Source organism: Balaenoptera physalus (assembly GCF_965194825.1).
Source record: "Balaenoptera physalus genome assembly, chromosome: 7".
NCBI lineage: Eukaryota > Metazoa > Chordata > Mammalia > Artiodactyla > Balaenopteridae > Balaenoptera > Balaenoptera physalus.
The window spans coordinates 13,079,558-13,098,692 of NC_138886.1; the positions used below are offsets into that span (position 1 = coordinate 13,079,558).

Here is a 19,135-nt window from a genome sequence, read left to right on the forward strand (position 1 = left end):
TTTGAGTGGGAAACAAAGGCCCTGCAAGGCTCTAGAGCTTTCTCCACCCACCCTGTATTCACTGAGGCTGTGCCGGGCACTCGAGGTGGCAAGATGAAGTCACAAGGCAGAAGGGACACAGGCAGGGAGAAGGTAACTACGCTCTGCAGTGGGCAGCTTGGGGGCCATGGGGACGGAGAACAGGAAGTGGCTGGTTGTCCTGGGGGTGGGGGTGGACACACTGAGCTGGACAGCTGAAGGACAAGCAAGGTCTGCCGCCCGGGGAATGAGCAGGGGAGACGCGAGGAACACAATCCGCAGAAGCTCAGAACTAGGGCCGGCAGGGGCCTGTCGCCGGCTGCTCCTTCCGAGACCTTTCAGGCCTCATCCTGCTCGTCTCTCACGTACCTGTCAGTCACTGTTGATCACACCCATCTTCCTGCTCTCTTCCTTCAGCTTTCAGGCCCCATACTCTCTGGGTTTGCATCCTAGCTCCCAGGCCACTGCTCTGCAGATGCCTTGTCCTGTCTGCCCCTAGGCTGTCAGGGCTCCACAGGGCTCTGCCTCAGCCGGCCATTCTTCCTGCTCTACACTCTTCTCAGAGGAGTTCACCTACTGCTTTATTTCTGTCTCTACCCGCACAACTTCTCCAGAGCAGCAGAGCATCTAACCCCCAGGCAAGCACTTAGTCCATTTCACAGCAGATGCACCAGGAGGTCAACGGTGCTGGGGCAGGTACCACGGAGGGCTGTCGTGAAAAGCCAATGGGATCAGGGGTTGAGGAGGAAGGGGTGTGGGATCATGCCGAGAGGGGGTTCCTTGTCATAGGAAGGTATGTCACTGAGCAAAGCCTGTAAGAAGGGGGAGTGGGAGGAATGGAGGAAGGAGGAGCGGGGGGAGAGACTTCCGCTCCCAGCTATGGTGGAATAACAAACAGGCACTGGATTTAACCTCCTGCCGTAAGAAAAAAACAAACTAGAAAACTGGACAAAATATATGAAAAAAAGGTTTCCAGACCCTGAAAAGCAGGCAGTGCAGTACAGTACGGTGACCCCTAAGAGAAGGGAACACACGAAGCGAGCCCCACCCACTGCTGGCAGTGTCCCGGCAAGCAAAGGACGGAAGTGATCACATGGAGTCAAGGAGACCCTGGGAGGATGGAAGGGTGGGGGAGCAAAGCTTTTGGGGGGCAGTACCAGAGAGGAGAAAATGCAGAGAGGACTCTACCTATCTCCTGAGGGGTCCCCTTGGGGCTTTGGCTGAGGACTGGTCTGCATGCTTGTGAGAAAACAGCCAGGCTGGGGCAAGAGCCATTGGAAAGGAGTACACAAAACCACCCCAAGAATAGTTTATGATCCTTCTAGGCCGTGTGGAAAAGCATACCAACACAGGAGGCATGAAGTAGAATCCCCAGAAGGAAAGTCCTCAACAGTGAAGCCAGATTAGGCCTAGGCTAAAGACTGTCCAGGACCCACCCCAACGAAGCTTAAAAGTGAGCCTCATTACAGATGAACCGGGTTGCAGGGCAGAAGTTGAGACACAGATGTAGAGAACAAACGTATGGACACCAAGGGGGGAAAACTGTGGTGGGGTGGGGATGGTGGTGTGCTGAATTGGGCGATTGGGATTGTCATGTATACAGTGATGTGTATTAAATTGATGACTGATTAAAAAAAAAAAAAGTGAGCCTCAAAAGAATCAAACATTCTTCTAACGTCACTGTGTCCCAGAACAAAGCCCCCAAATATTGAAAGGAACACAACACATCCAACAGCTACGTAAAAATCACAATGTCTGGCATCCAACCCCAAATCACCAAGCACACAGAGAGGTAGGAAAACATAACCAACCCATGACCAGGAAGAAAAGCAATAAAAACAGACTCAGAAAATGTCAGATGATAGAATTAGTAGACAAGGACATTAATACAACTGTTATAAATATATTCTACATGTTCAGGAAAATAGAGGAACACATGAGCATGATGAGAAAAGAAATGGATGGGATTTAAACAAAACTGAAAACTTAGAGGCAAAAATACGACACCTGAAATGAAAAAATACTGGATAGGATTAACAGCAGATTAGACGCTTAAGAAGAAACGATTAGTGAACTTGAAGACACTGCAACAATCTAAAATAAAACACAGAAAAAAGATGAAAAAAGGAAAACAACAGAGCATCAGTAAGATGTGGGACAACATAAAGCAGCCTAATGTATATGCAATTAAAGTCCCAGAAAACAGACTAAGGAGGCAGAACTCCACACCCACAGATCCAAGAGCTCAACAAACCCATGAAGAAAACATGTCAAGGCACTTCATAATCAAATTGCTGGCAATGGATGATTAAGAAAAAAAACTGCAAATCAGCCAGAAGAAAAAGATACTATCAGAGTCCCTATTATTATAGCCTGGGTAAGGGAAAAATTGGGTCCACTGCTAGTTTTGGTAAAGAGCCACACCACGCACATGCTTCTGCTAGAACAGCAGAGTTACATAGTTGCGATAGACACCATATGGCCTGCAAAGTTTAAACATTTATTATCTGCCCCTTTACAGAAAGTTTCTAACCCCTGCCCTAAAGTGACAAGATACAGCTAATATGCCAATAAAGGAGATAAAGTGGAATCATAAAAAATACTCAATCTAAAAGAGGGCCGGAAAAGGAACAAAACAGATGGTACAAATAGAAAACAAGTAGCAAGAAAATAAGTTTAAATGTAATTATGTTGACAATTACATTAAATTTAAATAGTCTAAACATTCCAATTAAAAGGCAGAAAACTGTCAGATTAGATAAAAAGCAAGAACAATAAGGTGTCTGTAACAGAAACTCACTTTATAATGAGGGACATAATTGGGTTAAAAGTATAAATAGGATGAAAAAGGATAGGATATACCAGGCTAATACCAATCAAAAGGAAGTTAGGGCAGCTGTCCTAATATCAAACAAAGTAGATTTCAGAGCAAGGAATATTACAAGGGATAAAGAAGGTGTTTTTATAATGATAAAGAGATCAGTTCATCAACAGCACATAACTAGCCTAAATGTGTACGTGTCTAAGAATAGAGTTTCAGTGAACATAAAGTAAAAACCAACAGAAATGAAAGGAGAAACAGACAAATCCGTAATTATGATTAGAAACTTCATTATCCTTTTCTCAATAATTGATAAAAAACAAGTACAGAGAAAAACCAGTAAGGATATAGAAGACTTGAACAACACTATCAACCAAATTGACTTAATTGACGTGTACAGTAGGGAGGAAATACCAGGCTTGGCTGGTAGAAATAAATGTGTTACTGAATTCAGGAGAGCATGCACCTCTCAGAGAACAGAGAAGATGAGAATGTGGTTCAATGAAAAGTGTTTCCTTTCTTGGAACCACACACGAGGTGAGCCAAGAGCAGAGCTGGAAGTTCAGTCAACAGTGGGTTTCTAGTCACCCTGGTTATAGGCCCTCTGCTCATGCTAACCACTTTGTAAAGAAGAAACCCACAGGTAAATCAAGAAAGCCATCATTAGAAGCAGAGAAACAGGTGGTCTGAATAGGAGGAATTAAGGAAGGATCTTTACAGTGGACAAAGCATGAGGCCAGGTGGGGGGACATCCTGGCTACTGCACACCTGCTGAATCTATCCTGACGACAGGCTCTTGTACCACGTGAACAAACAAGCTGTAAGTCCACACTGTCTCCTCTTGCACTCGGTATTACTGTCATAAGGAAGTAAAGTCCACGACTGGGACCCTGTGGGCTGGTCTGAATGCTACACCTTGACTATATTCCCTGCTTGCAGACATGCAGGAGGGTGTATCCACTTTACCCGTGGGCAGAGTGGAAGAGAGAAGGGAATCAACACAGAAATAAAGATAAGCCACCACTAAGGAAGAGAGTCAGCATTAAAGTCAATGGTCCACCTGGAAGTCTTCCCGCGTAACCCACAGGCACCTTAAAACTCAACGTACCCAAAACTGGCATCATCTCTCTCCCTCCCCATCCCAACTGCTCTTCTTCCAAAGGTCCCCATCTCAGTAACTGGCACCATGACACACCTGGATGCTCCTGGTAAAAATCCAGGGGTCATTCTGGCTACTTCTTCCCTCCCACCCCCCACCCTCACCCACTGCATGTAACTGACATTCATTCCTTTTCCTGCCCTGGATTGGGTCCTTATTGTCTTTCCTGGCGCCTGCATCCAGCTTCCAAACTCCCCTGTGAGTGCGCACCAAGAAAACGTGACTCCCTACAGGGAGCCCAGGCCCCTCTGCGGCTGCCTCGGCCAACCTCACGTTCCACCATCAACACACACTGCACCACGTGGGCCCCCCACACTCCGGGCTACCTCCCGCCTCCAGGCCTGTGCCACGCTGTCCCCACTGCCGTGGACACTCTTCTCTCTCCACACTCGGCTCATCCTGCGGCTGAGCAGCCCCACCCTAGGATCCGGGGCCTCCTGGAGGGCAGTGGACAGGTCCGCTCCTCTGTGCGCGTGGGGCCAGAACTGGGCCGGCCGCCCTCACCTGCTGATGATGCCCTTCATCTGGATGTCCTTGTCCTCCTGCTGCCGTCGCAGCCGCTCCTCGCCCTCCTCCAGCCGCGCCTGATACTCCAGCACCAGCTTCTGGGTTGTCTCCTCCTGGCACTTGAACAGGGTCTCGTACTCCTCCAGCTTCTTGGTGGAGATTCGCAACTTGTCCTGCAGCACCGCCAGGTCCTGCTAGGAGGGCAGCGTGCCACGGGCACAGCACCCAGGACAGAGAGCACAGCCTCATGAGCCCGGGCAGGGGCACAGGATGGGAAGCAGCCCGCTCGGAACGCCTCAGGGCCCATCACCATCTCAGTCCTCTTCCCACAGCGGGGAGACACCCAGGGAGAGGCGGCCGGGGAGACGCGGCCAGTGAGACTCCCATGCCTGGCCCCCATCCGGGGCTCTCCCACCCGCCAGCCCAACCTACAGCTAGGAGGCAGATGAAGACTCAAACCAGATCTCAGAAGTAAGGGTCTTGAGCTTTGCATAATAAACAAAAGTTATAAATCTCTTGGGTGCATTAAGGAGATGACAGTGCTCTGAGAGATGGGGGCTCTACAGGAGGGGAAATTGAGGCCCAGAAGGCAAATGACCCAATCACATGGGGAGTACAGTGACTGACTGATGGGGTGAGATCCCAGCCTCCCAGCCTCGATTTGACCCTGAAGCCGTGGCAAGTCGCATAGGAAGTCGGGGGAAGAGATTAAAAGGCAAAGTGGTCTAGGGCTTTCTGGATCTGACTCAGCCCAGTACTCTCGGCCTTTAGGGAGGAGGAGGGATGTGTAAAGCGTTAAGAGAAGCAGTGAGCTGAACAGAGAGCGAGGCAGGGTCAACACCCGAATCAAGGGGCTGGAGAGGTTGGGTGCCGGGTGCTGTGAGAATACAGGGAATGGGGAAGGCAGGAAGGGCCTCTCCTTGAGTCTCGGGCATCGGGAGCCAATTCACTCATCAGCACAGGACTGCCCAAAGGCCAGGAGGCAGCAAATCTAACTCCTGAAGCAAAGCTGGCCCCAGAGGAGAGCCCAGCTCCGGGAGAAACAGCCCCATCCCAGGTCTTCTGCACGGCTGGTCAGAGCGGGGTCGGGAGGGCCCTCCCTGACAGAGGCAGGACCAGGTATCCAAGGAGCTCGAGGGAACTCCAGGACTTGCCTGCGAGGGTTAATGGTAAAGAAAGAGACAAACAGCAGCTCACTGGGCCAAGGCACGAGGAAAGAGAACACTCCAGCTGCAGCCTGACCCTTGATATCATTCAGGCACTCCCTGTAATTCACCGATGGGAAGGTAGTCTCAGAAAAGCGCAGAGCCTGGCCCCAGACTCACGCAAGGAGCCTGGGGTGAGGCTGGCCCTCCTTGCTCCCCAGCCAAACTCCGGCTCTTGGAGCACTGTGCCCCATGTCCCCTGGTCCCGTTCACGTAATAATGGTGAAAGCAGGTGGATGCAGTGGACCAAGGGGATGGTGGAGGCGGCGGAATGCAGCATGGACGTGGACCTGACCCCAGGCCAGTGGGAGGGAGAGCGGACACCCTGCCCTCCGTGCCCTCGCCTGAGAGGCTGCTACGGGCTTTCCTGGGGCCAAGAGGGGCGAGGGCACCCACGGGGAGTGGGGGAAGTGGCTGCTGTTCTGGGGGGCCTTGCACTGGTCCTGTGTCAACCTGGGCTTTGGCCTCCAGGAGGAGATGAGAATCGGCCATGGATCCAGGGCAGCTGCCACAATAACTAAAAGAATTTTGGAGAACTGAAGCACCCCACTGCTCACCCAAATACTAGGCGTATGTTGGGGGTGGGATTTGGATGTTTTAGGACCAATATTTTTCCCCTGGAAAGAAGAAAACATCTCGGTAGCAATCTGACATCACCCCTCCCTGGCTCTCTCTCCCAGACCCTGGTGGAGACGGGGACTGGGAGAAAGCCAGGCCGCGGGCAGGCACAGTCCCAGAGTGGAGGGGCCTGGCCGGGGTGCCTCTCCCTGCCGTCTCCAGGACCCGTGCCTCTGCCTCTTCATGCATGAGGCTCCCCCCAAGGGTCTCCATGCACCTCTTTGGCACCCCTGACCCCCAGGTCCTGGATTCTCCTCAAGTCCCAGATGCTCAGAAGCTCGGCTGCCCAGTCACTTAGGGAAGGTGCCTCCTGGGGTCTGGATTCAATACAATTCCTGGGTGGGTCTCACATGCAGCCCATGCAGGAAACCTCAGGTTTAAGCTAAATCCTCCAAATTCCACTGACTGCTGTCCTCACGTGGGACCAGGGGTTGAGAGGGGACTGGCCATGTGCGGGAACAAGCAGCGCCGTGAATTCAGGGCTCGAGGGGAGGAAATTCTGCCAGCCACCTCGGGGCGGCAGCCCGCCCTGCCCCGAACTGCCAGGGTCCAGCTTTACCTTTTCTGCTTGGCTGAGCTCCTCCTTACTCCTTAGCCTATCCCTGTGGGGGGGATCTGGGCCCAGGCCCTCGTCTTCTAACAACTGCGCGTTCATGGTCAAGAGCCAGGCGGCCGTGCGGTCCAGGGCATTGGGGCTCACGGGTGAAGGGCCCTGCGATGAAACACAGCTGTGAGGGGCTGGAGGGAGGGGTGGGGCGTGGCCTTGGGTGAGCCCCAGGGACGAGGGGCTCAGAGGGAATCTTTAGCTGACTGGGCACATCTGATGCAGCCCCCCGCCCAGGCAACTCCAGGTAGCCTGAAGCAGAGTCAAGAGCCCAGGTGGCCTCCTGAGCGTGGCTCTCTGCCGCCCAAGTGAGAGCGAGTGGACCTGGCCCGGCAGGTCAGTGTCCGGCCCACAGTACATCTGTTACCCCTACTGCGTGTACAGCCCTGAAGGCCAGCTCAGAGCAGGAGGGGGCCTGGGGGCCACGTCAACTCCTACCCTGGGTCGGGCTTTAACAGGCTTGGAACTGGAGATGGACGGACCCCTCCCTCTTTCTCCTTGACCCCAGCTGTCTCTGAGGGAGCTGGCAGAGGGACCCCCGGGCCGCAGTGTCCCTGGTTCACAGGACGCAGGCAGGGCCAGTGGGGCCGGGGGGTGGGGGGCAGGCTGGCGGGATGGGGCCGAGTGGGGCATCGTTCAGCATGGGATGGCAGCGGGGTGCGGGTGGCGATGACACGACCAGGAGCAGCACAACACGGGGTCAGGCCGCCCCCCGGCGCCGGAGCCCCGCAGCACTGACCTGCTTGTGCACCGCGCGAGGCTTCAGCTCGGGGCTGTCGCCCTTGGAGGAGGAGGACTGTTGCCGCAGCCGGGCTCCGGGGCCAGCCCAGTCGGGCGAGGCCGACGCCAGGGTCCCGCTCGAGGGCCGCGGGTACTGCAAGGTGCTCAGCAGGGTGGGTGGCGTCCGGCCGCGGGGCGCGGGGGGGGGCGGCGGGGGCGGGGGCGGCGGCTGGTCGATCCTCCGCTGGGGGCCGGCGCTGTTCTGCCGCGGCCCCGGGGGCTGCCCGCCCTTCTCAGTCAGCGACACCTGACGCCGTGCCAGCTCCCCGGGGCGCCGCCCCAGCTCCTCGGCGGTGCTGCTGAAACTTCCCAGCTTGGCGGCAGCCGCCAGCTCCTCGCTGTTGCTGTGGGAGCTCAAGGAGCTGTGGCCCTCGGAGCCCGAGTCGCCAAGGCCACGGGGAGACAGCGGCAGGCCGGCCGCCATCTGGTACACAGGGTTCTGGAAGGAGAGCGGCGCCAACAGCTGGGGCCGGCCTGGCGCGCCCTCCGAGGTGCCCGCTGTGGTCGGCGTCTGGCCTGCCCGCCGCACCGTGGCCAGCCCTGCCAGGCTCACTGGGGCCACCCGGGCCGGCCACCCGGCCACCAGCTGAGTTGCAGGCGCCTGCCCGTCGACGGCGAGGGCGTCGGGGCCCGCCGGGGAGCCCGCCTCCCCGTCCAGCGCGCGGGTGTCCTGGAGGTCCACCATGGACAGGCTCTTGCCACCGTTGGCCATCTGAAGATCAGGCTCGTTGGCTTCCGAGTAACTCGAGCTGCGGGCAGGTGAGGGCTGGACCCCGGAGGACCTTGTGACAAAAAACAAGTCCTTGTTTTCGGGGGTTGGAGACGGTAACCGGGTGAAATCTATCAGACTGCAGGGAGACAAGCACACACAGGGAAAGAAGGGGGAAGAGAAGAACTGTGAATGCGGCCAAGGCGGGTCCCAACCGAGAGCCCCCGCCAACCTGCCGCCCACCCAGCGGCCTGAGCCAGGGTGGGGGGAAGGGGGGGGGGGAGAAGAGGGAAGGCAGGGGAGGGGAGGAGGTGCGGGGGCAGCGAGAGTGGGAGAGTCCCGGGGCCCAGTGGCCCAGCTGCAAAACCAAACCACGGCCTGGGCAGCTGACCCCGGCAGAAGCCACCACGAGGGCGAGGGGCTGACGGCTGCTCCTGCACGGAACCTCTGCACTAGGGACCTGCGCTCCCAGTGTCAGGCCAGGCTGCCTGGCAGGCCCTTTCCCTGCTCAGCTGCATCTTGGGACAGTAGGTTCTGGGGCCTGAAGTGTTCTGGAAAATCCCCCTGACTAAATCCAAACCCACGACGCAGTGGCTCTCTGCTATCCAAGGGTCCTGCACCGAGAACTAGGGCTTCAAAGCCACGGGGGCTCCCTCTGCCTCTTCCCTCTTGTGCCTAGTCACCCTGATAACTAGGTGGGGGCCTGTGCTGAGAGAAGCCTCCACCTGCAGCCTCCTGCTGCCACCCCGGTCTGACTGGCAGGCGGGGGCTGGCGCTTCCGGCAGAAACAAGGAATCAGAGGCGGCTCCTCCAGGCGTGACTCAGGCGGGGAGGGCCTGCACCTGCAGTGGCAGGCCATACCCTCACCCCCAGCCCGGACTCCCAGACTCTCCCTGGCCCCTCCCTGGAAGCCAACTCCTTGGAAGGAGGCACAAAGCCAGGTGGGCTTTGGAGGGAAGAATGCGGGGGGTGAACAGGGCTCTGAGTGGGCTAGAGGCAGCAAGAACTTGGGGGTTCAACATGGCCTTAGAAAGGAGTTGGCTAAGCCTGGGATGGTGAGGAAGTGCCAAGTCCCAGGTGATGGGACTTAGGCAGGGCAGGCAGCGGCCACTCAGAGCCACAGCACTTGTGGGCCGAGAAGAAGTAGACGAGGGCAGCACGTGGAGCTGGGAGAAACCCAGACCAGCCATGGGCCTGGGCTGTCCTTCCACACGCCCATGTCAGGTCTCCTGAGAACCCATGTGCCCGGACACCTCTCGAGCCACCTCTCGGCTAAGGTGTGTTCCCCACCTGAATCTCTGCTTTGCCTCACTCGGAAGATTGTATGAACGGCCCCTCAAGACTTAGAGGGACCCGAGAAGGGGCATCAAGGTCTCTGCATCTCCCGCCTCCCCCTGGGCCTCCAGTCCCTCACACCACATCCCCAGGTCCTTGGTCTCAACGCCCTCGCCTGCTAAAAGCCTGCTGCTGCCACCACTTCAGGACCAGAGAGCTCCCAACTCTGCTGCTCCAGCCTCACCCTCACTAGCTGGTCCAAGACGGCCCTGGTAGAGGAGGGGAGCGTACAAATGCGGCTTAAAGAGCTCACTGTAAATGCCAAGGTCCTCATTTTGATGTCATCACTCAGAGAACACTCTGCCTCCCCCTCCACTGTGTTTTATTTGCTGGGCGCTCGTCCCAGGGCTGGGGGCTCAGAGCAAGAGCTGGGCCTCAGCACCTCTCTAGTTTCCCAGGCTCCCAGTCTCTAAGCTTCACAGAGTCACCTGAGCTCCTCCTGGAAACACACACCCTAGAGCGTCACTTCTGGAGATTCGGATTCAGGTCCAGGAAATACCAGGAAACACAAACAACCCAGTGATGTGGAAGTGTTTGGGACCAGTAATTGTTCTTCAACAAAAGATGGGTTGTCTTTCTCCAGGCCTTTGTCTGTGCTACTCCCTCTGCCTAGAATGCCTTGTCCACCAATGGAGGTATTACTTTTCCAAACTATAGCACTACAGCACTACCTCCTCCAAGAAGCCTTTCCTGATTTTTCCCAAACAGAACTTCACTACTTAGGGCCTGAAAAACACACTGAGTCTCATTCAGCTTGTTTTATAAACACCAGCGTAGGTACCTTCCACCCCAAATGAGACTGCAGGTGGCTGCGCCTTGTCTGAACAGGCACCCCGCAACACCCAGCACGCCTGGCAGCTCTTACCCGGAGACGTCGTTCTCGATCACCATCTTCTGCAGCCCCGCTGAGATGCTGCTGCCGCCAGAGCCGGGCGTAGAGGCCAAGTCGTTGGTCCCTGCGAGCTGCCCACTGCCTGGGGCACTCAGTGCTGTGTGCACGTCCCTCAGGATTCGAGGCAGGGGCCCCAGTTTGGATACGATGCTCTGCAAAGACACAGCAAGAGGCAGGTGTGACCCACTGGGGCCACCTGTGGAGGCCAAGTGCGCTGTAGCCACTGTGTTCAAAACCTCTAAGGAGCCAGTCAGAAATGCAGGCCCGCCCTCCCGTGCAGGTCAGATCCGGCAGGTCTGGGAGGCGGGAGGGAGCCCAGAAATTGCAAATGACGTTTTTACCAGCTCCCCACATATTTCTGGGACAGGGTGTGAGACCCACAGGGAGAAACGCTAACCTAGTCCAAGCCTTTCACCCCAGTCTGTCCTACCTCGGTTCCCCCATAGAGAGGACAGGCCACACGGAATCCCGGACCTTCCCCACCTATACCTCCCCATCTGAGAGGATTCGGGGATGGCTCCCTCCCACGTCATCTACTCCACAGGGTGGGCTGGGGCCTGACCCACTCCGACACCTGAGCCCCAGGGGCAATGGCCCAGGCACCAAGCAGGCACCACCACACGCCTGTCAGGCAGAGTGTGGCGCCTGGGCTTGCTAAACCTCGCTATCCTGGTTTAGACCGATGGTGCTAAGGGTTCCGGGCTGGGGATAGGGGACTCTGCCTTCCCCTGGCTTATGCCCCAGCTTCCATCTAGGGTTTTGTGCAAAAAGAAAGTGTGAAAACTCGTGTAGTCAACAGAGAAGAGACGTGAGCGGCAAACAGCTCGACTTTAAATCCTGCTGCAACCTCTGTAGCTCCCGTCTGGTTGCGCGGACATGGAAGACGGTGGCAGGGCACAGGTGCTCGGTAAGTGGTGGCCGTAGACTGAATGGTGTTGGCGGCAGTGGAGGGAGAGAGGGCCTTGGCCCTCATTTCCATTTCTCCCTCCTGGGTCTCTCGGAGCCAAAGGGCAGTGGACATAAAGGAGCAGAAATGACTGCAGCAGCATCTGTTTGTAGTGAATGAAAAGCTGGGCCTAATCTGAGTGTCCAGTAAACTAAACGGTGCAGTCACGTGACGGGACAGTCTGTGCCATTAGAAAGGTCACAGTGGCGGTGTGGCATGTACTGTCGTGAAAAGATGCCCATGAAGGAGGAGTGAGAAACGCATGCGGCACTGCACGCAAAGTTCTCACTTTAACAAAAAGGGAAAGGACTTTGCCTGTGTGTGTACTTAACATATGCACAGATGTATCTAGAAGGCTGCACACCAGAGCGCCCTGAGCGGTCACCCCTAGGGACGGGACAGGAGTAGGAAGGCCTTCCAGTCCTGGTTCAGCAGTAGCTACTTTTGTAAGATGGTCTCTCAGAGCCCTGGAAAGCAGATGTTCTGGAAGTGGATCCTGGCAGGCCCAGGCCTTGCTGCCAAGAACCTGCTCACTGTGCGAGCTGGGGCTGCTGGGGACAGTGGAACCCAGGCCACAGTGGCTGCAGTAATGTCAGAGATGTCTAGGGAATAACCATTTCAACTGATGGCCAAGGGCAATTCTGGAAAGGTTTGCAACTTCCTGCCTGACACGTGGAGGTATGGCATCTTCAGTCTTCTTTTTCATATCGGTGGCCTTAAAACCCAGAGCAAGGACATTTTCAGAGAAGCAGCTAAACCTGATCACACTTCTCGGGGGTAGGGAGCACAGCCTCAGCAGCGGACTCCATCCACTCAGTGCCAAGTGTGCGGAGGCACAGCCAAAGCCCCAGTACACAGAGCGGGCTCCCCTGGGCAGGGGCTGCCGCGTGAACGTGGTGACCCCCACCGAGGAAATGGGCCCCGAGATCCCCAGCGTGTGCTGACAGGGCCTGGGCTGGACCCTCGGGCTCCGGCGCGCGGCAGGGCCGCTGATCCGCACCGCACAGGCGAACCCTCTGAGCCCCTGGCTACTCTGGGAGCTGCAGCAGCCTGAAGCAGCTCTGGTGGCCTTCGGCCCGCCCTCCGCCCCATCGCGGCCCGGTGCACAGGCACCTGCTCCAGCTGGCTGACGGCCTCCCAGAGCAGCGAGTGCAGGCTGGAGAGCTCGCGGCCCAGATCGATGTAGCCCTCGAAGCCGGCCGTGTTGGAGATGGTCTCGGGGTTGGAGATCTCCAGCAGGAAGCGCTGCATGTTGGTCCACTCGTGCTCCAGGAACTGGTTCATGAACGACATGTACTCCTCCTTGCTGCCAAACCTGGAGCCGAGCAGATGGGGTGAGTGCCCTGGGCCCCGCCCAGGAGCCCCCCTTCGCCACTTACTCCCCAGCCAGCCAATCCACTCTGGCTCAGGGCCCTCATGGCTAAGGCTAGAGACCCTTTCTGGGCCTTTTCTCACAGGATCTGGAAGGTTCCGTGGCCCTCACTCCCCATTCACTGCCGGTCACAATCTCCTTCCTCTTTTCCCCCAAATGGCAATGGCCTGGCGCGCAGACGACTCTCAATCCGTGCCCGGCCAGGTCTCTCTGCTGAGCTTTCAGACACATTCCGCCACGGGCACCTCCCTTTGTCCTCAGCTTGGCCAGGTCTGCAGTCATCTCCGGCACCCCGAACCTGCACCCTCCTCCGGGGCTCCCTGCCCAAGGGGAGACGCCACCACCCAGCAGAGAGCTGCGCGAGGAGCCCGGCCGTGGTCAGCTCCCCCCGCGCCTCCCCCACCACCGGCCAGGCTGCTGACCTTACCTTCTAATCACCCCGTGACCTCGCAGCAGTGCCTCCGGCATCGCCACCTCCCGGGCCCAATACTCCCACCGTTTTGCCTTTACCAGAAGCGTAACTTTCTCTCCTCCCAGCCTCTCGCCAGCCAGTCCAGCTCCCTCCACCCCGGCCCCACTGCTGCCAGCCTGAACTCTGCAGGACCCTCACCCTCTCCCTTGCTCCAAGGCCCTGCCTGGCCTTCAAAAGTCCCTGCTTTCCTCTTGGGTCTCATCTCCCACCTCCCCCGGCCTGGCACTTGATGATTCAGGGACTGCACAGTGCCTGGTCCCTCCCGGGCCTGCCCCTCTGCTCCTGCCGCCCTTCGTCCTGACACGCAGCTGGGGGAGAACGTCTCCTAGGAAGCCTCCCTCTCTCCTCTCCCAACAAGCGCAGGGCCCTCCTGCGAGGCCATGTGCCCACGTCCACCCGCTCTCTCCCCTGCTGTAGGGTTGGCTCCAGGAGGGCGGGCGGGGCCCAGAGGAGGCCCAGAGGGGGGCTCCATCCACACCTCCTGAGAGCGCCTCGATGACCCAGCCCTTCCGTTTCCACCCACTCCCTCTAAGGTACAGCGAGAACACTGAAGTGCTTCACTAGCAATGACGTCCATGGCAGCCTTAGATGAGGACAATCTGAAACAAGCCGGGTGCCCAGCCACAGGGGTCGGCTTCAGGAGACACAGGCCCTTGTCCCTCAAAGGCATGTTAGTCACTCATTTCAAAACCAAGCGTATGAGTGGTAAGTACATGGGAGAATCCTTATGATAAAACGTTCATTCAAAGAAGCAGAAGGAAAAAATACCTTGTCTTCTCACCTTGGAAAATTAGGGAGACATACCACAGCGGCATGTACCTTCAGTAGGGGAGCTGGGGTGCGGGGAGAGGGTGAGGGGAAGGACTGGGGACGGCAGGGACGGCCTGTCGCACGGCCCAGCTCTGGGGCAGACCCTGAGCCACGGACCCTGCCGTCGGGGGACACGGCACTCACTTGGCGAAGTTGGCCAGGTTCTGGGTGACCTTGGCGATGAGGGTGAGCGTGCGGGCGGTGCGGTCGTCGGGGTACTCCTGCAGCAGGTTGAAGAGTGAGGGCGACATGATGGCCGGGCAGAGGAAGCGCAGGAACAGGGAGGCGCTGATGAGCCGCTCGCTGATGTCCGGCCGGCCGCGGCTGCTGCACTCCTGCCGCCACGAGGCGAACACCTCCTTCAGCTCCCGCGGGAAGACACTGTGCCGGGACACACAAGGCGGGGTGGGCTGGCCGTCAGGCAGGGCGCCGGGACCGGAGGGGGCAGAGCAGGGACCCGGTTCTGGGTCCGATGGAACCGAGTTCCAGCCCTGCTCCACCATGAGGGCTGTGTGAGCCGGCACAGGGAGAGCACAGGGCAGGCACAGGAGCAGGGGCGCCGCAGTCAGGTGGATCTCTCCCCGAGGGGCTGAGTGGGATGGGACACAGGCACGGGGGAGCCGGCGGTGAGGGCCAGCTCCCAGAGGGCTTCACCCCCCTCCCCACATGGCAGGCATCAGGGTGTAGGGGAGAGTGAGGAAAACACAGTAGGAACAGACCACCACTCCTTGGTTCCCATCCCTGCCTTTTGAGACTGACTCCCTTCACTCAAATAACGTTATAGAATTAGAGGTTTTCAGCAGAGCTCGGGGCGATCAAGAAGATGGGTGGATCTTAACCACAGGGTGAGGACACAGCTCCCCACTTTCTCAGGGGGGGAGGGAAATGGAGGCAGTGGCCTCCCCAGGCGGACCCGGTGAGTGGAGGCAGCGTTCCCGGCACCCGGCTGGGGGCTATCTCCTCTGGGCGTCCCCACCCTGCCACAGTGAGGCCCCACCAGGCCAAGCTTTAAGTGGCCTTCCTATCTTTTCACCCTAAAAGATGGGCGCTCCCTGAAGCCGGAGGACACCTGGCTCTGTCACTAGCTCGGGGTGCTGTGACCCAGGGCCTGGCCCTCCCTGGGCTTCGGTGTCCTCACTCTCCCCCTAAGAACAAGGCCTGCCCTGCCGAGCTCACAGAGGCATCTTAAGGCTGGGACCCCCCCCCGACCCAAGACTTTCAAGAGGCTTTGATCAGCTTGAAAAGCTTCTGCCCAACAAGCCCAGCACCCAGCCCAGCAGACTCTGGCAGTGAATGCGGCTGAACCAACGAGGACATGGCTAGAGAGGAAGTGAGGGCAGGTGACCTTTAGTCCTGGCCCCTGAAGTACCTGGCACAGGACTGGGCAGGGGGCAGGCGTTGAGTGATAACATCTACCACCAGCCTTGTTCAGAACTGAGAGGTGCCCCTGGGCCTCCGCGAACGCCAGAAAGAGGAAACAGAAAATCACTGTCCGTGGATATGTTTCCCTGTGTCCCACACCCGGTCCGCCCTGGGAACAGGGGGGCAGAGGGTGAAAGCACAGCCTAGCCCAAGGGTGGGAAGTGTGTTCCAGAGCTCAGGCTCTCTGGCTGCCCCTCTTCCCCTGGTGCCAGGGTTCATTTTCAGCTCAGCCCAAGAGGCCAGGTTGGCCCCAGGTGAGCACTCTGTGTAGCCCTGGGCCAGAGGGACCTGGGCCGGAGGCGCCCACCCCACCGGCTCTGGCCATTCCCTCTGCCCCGATCCAAGGCTCTCGCTCACCTAGCAGGCCCGCCTCTGCCTGTCCTTTGGGAGCAGCAAAACATTCCCGGGCCCTCCTGTAGGCCCAGGCCCGAGCTGGTGAATCTGCCTGCCCCCAGGGTGCTCACGGTGTGTGCAGGAAACGGACTTGGACCCAGGCACACTCAGGCACTCTGATGGGAGCGGGGCTGTGAGCGAGGGTGCCCAGGAGAGGGGGGAGCTGACCATATGCGGGGACCTGAAGGAGGGCTGCGGAGGGGAGCCAGATACAGGCCAGGCCGGGAAAGAACACGATCAAAGAAAGGAGGAAGGTACGGCTGGGGGTGGGGGGTGGGAATGGGGTCAGGAGAGCGACCTGGATGGGGACGAGATGCAGGTCCTGAGCTGCAGCAGCGACCGAGGAGGAAACCTTGGCAGCTCCTCCAGTGTGAGAATAAACCCACTGCTCGGGGCTGGCGGCGCGGTCCCCTGGACAGTCACGAGGCTGTACTCGGCACCAGGTCAGCCGCCAGCAGACATACGCGCCTGGGACGCTAGCCTTGGGGCTAGGCCAGCGCTCCTCAGTGGCCCCGGGACTGATTCTGGCCCTGACCGCGGTCCTGTATGAGCGGCCGGCTCAGCACACCTCTGCTCCTTTCCGGGGCTGCCAGGAGCCCGCACACCTCTGTCCCAGTTAAAGCCCAATCCGCCTCCTTTGTCCTCTACAGCCCCAGCAGGAGGCCCACCCGGTGTCCAGGCGCCCACACAGGCCCCTGCTGGGCCTGATCCCAAGCCTGGGAAGTGAGCACCAGCTCCTACGGACAGGTGAGGAGTCCCAGGTGAAGCCATCCACCCACCCCAGGTGGGTGCCCGAGCAGGGCCTTGTCAGTCTGGCTCCCTGGGCAGCCCCAGCACCTACAACAGCACCAGCTGGTGCCCACTGTTAAGCATGTGCAATGGACTGCCAGGTCCAAATTCTCACCACTGCGCAAACCATGTCCTGCATATATACTCTGGAACACTGCTTACGTCTGAGAGCCCAGAAAGGACCAGGATGGGGGCCTGGCAGCCCAGCAAGACTCAGCAGGGTCAGGCAGAGGGTGGCTTCCAATCCCAGAGCCCCACTCTGAAGCCGTGTGAGGTGTGGGCGTGTCCCCTCTCCTCTCCTTGTTAAACCTCAGCTCTCCCGTTCGTGAGTCGGGGATGATGGAGGAGAGCCCCTCACAGAGCTGTCCAGAGGGGCCAAAGCCCGGCACTCTGTAGGCACCCGCACAGAAGGACACAGAAGGACAGGGGAGACGCAGGGGTGGGGGGCCCTGGGCAGCTGAGGCCGAGAAGGGTGCGGAGGTAGCACTGACCAGTAGGAGTTGATGATCTTGCAGAAGGCCAGCTCGCAGCACATCTTGAGGTTGCCCTGGTGCTCGGGGAGGTCAGAGGCCGAGCACTTGCTCGGGTCCACTTCACAGTTCTCATCCGACTCATACAACGCTTTGATGAACTCCCCTGCGGCCAGAGGGCAGGAGGGGGCAGTGAGGACCTGGCGAGCCTGCCCCGCCTCTGCCCTCTGCCCCCTGCCGGCCCGCACCCCCTACCTAGAGCGTCCTGCAGGTACTTCTGGCCCACCAGCTTGAGGTACTCCTCGATGGCCTTGGTGGCCAGTGTGTTCTCCCGGAAGATGAGGTGCTCGTTGTCTCCACAGCGGTCCACCTCCGACATCATCAGGTCTGTCAGGAAGTCCTGTGGAGCCAGGTGAGGAGAGTGGACCTGAGCAGACTTGGCAGGTAGGACCCTAGGGTTCCAGACCCGCTCCCTGGCCAGGAGCCCCTGCTCCTCAAGGCTGCTCCATTGCCAAGTTACTGGTACCCACCGGCGGGAGCTGCCTGGGAGTGAGGGCAGGGCAGCCTGGTGAGGGGAGACGTCTAGCCATGGCGACATCAGAGCTGGGTACCGGATCAGGGACACAAGAGCATGCTGCATGGAGCCATGGGCCCCCATATCACAGCCAGACCCGCGGGACTCAAATCCCTGCTCAGCCCTGCCCAGGTTGGGCGGGGTGACGGGAGCAGAACTCCCCCTCCCAGTGCCATCAGTGTCGAAGGGGACAGATGGGCTGCCCTCTCCCCCTCGTACAAGCAGCTGCCACTGTCCCCCCGTGACTCTGATGGGGTCTCCCACACCAGACATGGGCTCGTTCTGTGCGGCCTCACAGGCAAGGATGAGAGAGCGGCAGAGGCAGTCCAGCTGCCCTGGAAGGCAGTGAGCCAGTGCCCAGATGGAGAGAGCACCGACCTCGGCTTGGGCGGGAAGGCGGCCCACGAGCCTCTCAGTCCCAGGCACAGCTTCACGGGCAGACCCCAGGAGGGAGCCTGAGCCCACGCCTTCCCTCCTGACTGCAGGGAGGCTGCACGATGAACCTGCTGCATCATCCAGGTGGAAACTCCTCCCTGGAGCCTGCGCCCCCTCACGCCCACAGCCAGCCTTGTGACTTGGGGGATGGGCGGGGGGGGGGGTGGGGACAGGCAGGAGGCAGGAAGTCGGAGACCCGGAGGAGGGTGACACTCGGGCCAGGGGCCGCCCTGCCCAGAGGCTGCAGTGGCCAGTGTGGGCCAGGGCTTCTGGAGCTCTGCAAATTCCTCACTCCGATGGGCACAGCTCTGGGGCCCTCTGAAATCACAAGTGGCCCTTGAAATACAGAACTGAACTCCGGGCCCCGGAGATCTGGCTGGCTGGCCAACGGAGAGACAGGAGGGGCTGGGGGGAAGTGGCAGTTGGCCTCTCCGGGGACCACACAGCCTGAGGACCCCTTCCTGACCACAGGTGACCTCTGGGGCCCCCTCTCTGAACACACGACAGCAGAGCTAAGTACTGCGTGTACTGCTCTGCTCATGCCCACAGGGCTTCCTGAACTCCTGGGGCAAGTGCGAGGCCCAGGCGGGGAAGAGGAGGGGCTCTCCTTAGCACCAGGACCCAACAAGGGGGAAGAGGCACAGAACAGGAAAGTGACCCGTCCAAGGCCACACAGCTACCTGGGCCACATCTGGCCCGAGTCTCTTGTTTCCAGGCCCTGTTCCTCCCCTTGCACTGAGGCGAGAGGGGGACGGCAGGGAGCAGAACGTGCCAGATGCCCCCTCACACAGCCCTCCCCCGGGA

The 19,135-nt window shown here is 58.8% G+C and overlaps 1 protein-coding gene across 19 annotated transcripts in view; it reads right to left on the reverse strand.

The window, feature by feature from the left end:
• DAB2IP (DAB2 interacting protein) overlaps positions 1 to 19,135 on the reverse strand; it is a 193,648-nt gene that overhangs the window by 4,300 nt on the left and 170,213 nt on the right. For 13 of the 19 annotated variants that reach the window (XR_014265386.1, XM_082467849.1, XM_082467845.1 and 10 more), the window contains 8 exons: positions 17,578 to 17,722; positions 17,344 to 17,488; positions 14,393 to 14,629; positions 12,708 to 12,909; positions 10,622 to 10,800; positions 7,672 to 8,560; positions 6,888 to 7,040; positions 4,503 to 4,699 (listed from right to left, as the gene is read on the reverse strand). Coding sequence is in view for 18 of the 19 variants with exons in the window: in XM_082467849.1 (XP_082323975.1) it covers positions 4,503 to 4,699; positions 6,888 to 7,040; positions 7,672 to 8,560; positions 10,622 to 10,800; positions 12,708 to 12,909; positions 14,393 to 14,629; positions 17,344 to 17,488; positions 17,578 to 17,722 (2,147 nt within the window). In the remaining variant the exon portion in view is untranslated. The remainder of the gene's footprint in view (positions 1 to 4,502; positions 4,700 to 6,887; positions 7,041 to 7,671; positions 8,561 to 10,621; positions 10,801 to 12,707; positions 12,910 to 14,392; positions 14,630 to 17,343; positions 17,489 to 17,577; positions 17,723 to 19,135) is intronic. The other 6 variants (XM_082467850.1, XM_082467847.1, XM_082467839.1 and 3 more) reach the window with 3 other exon arrangements.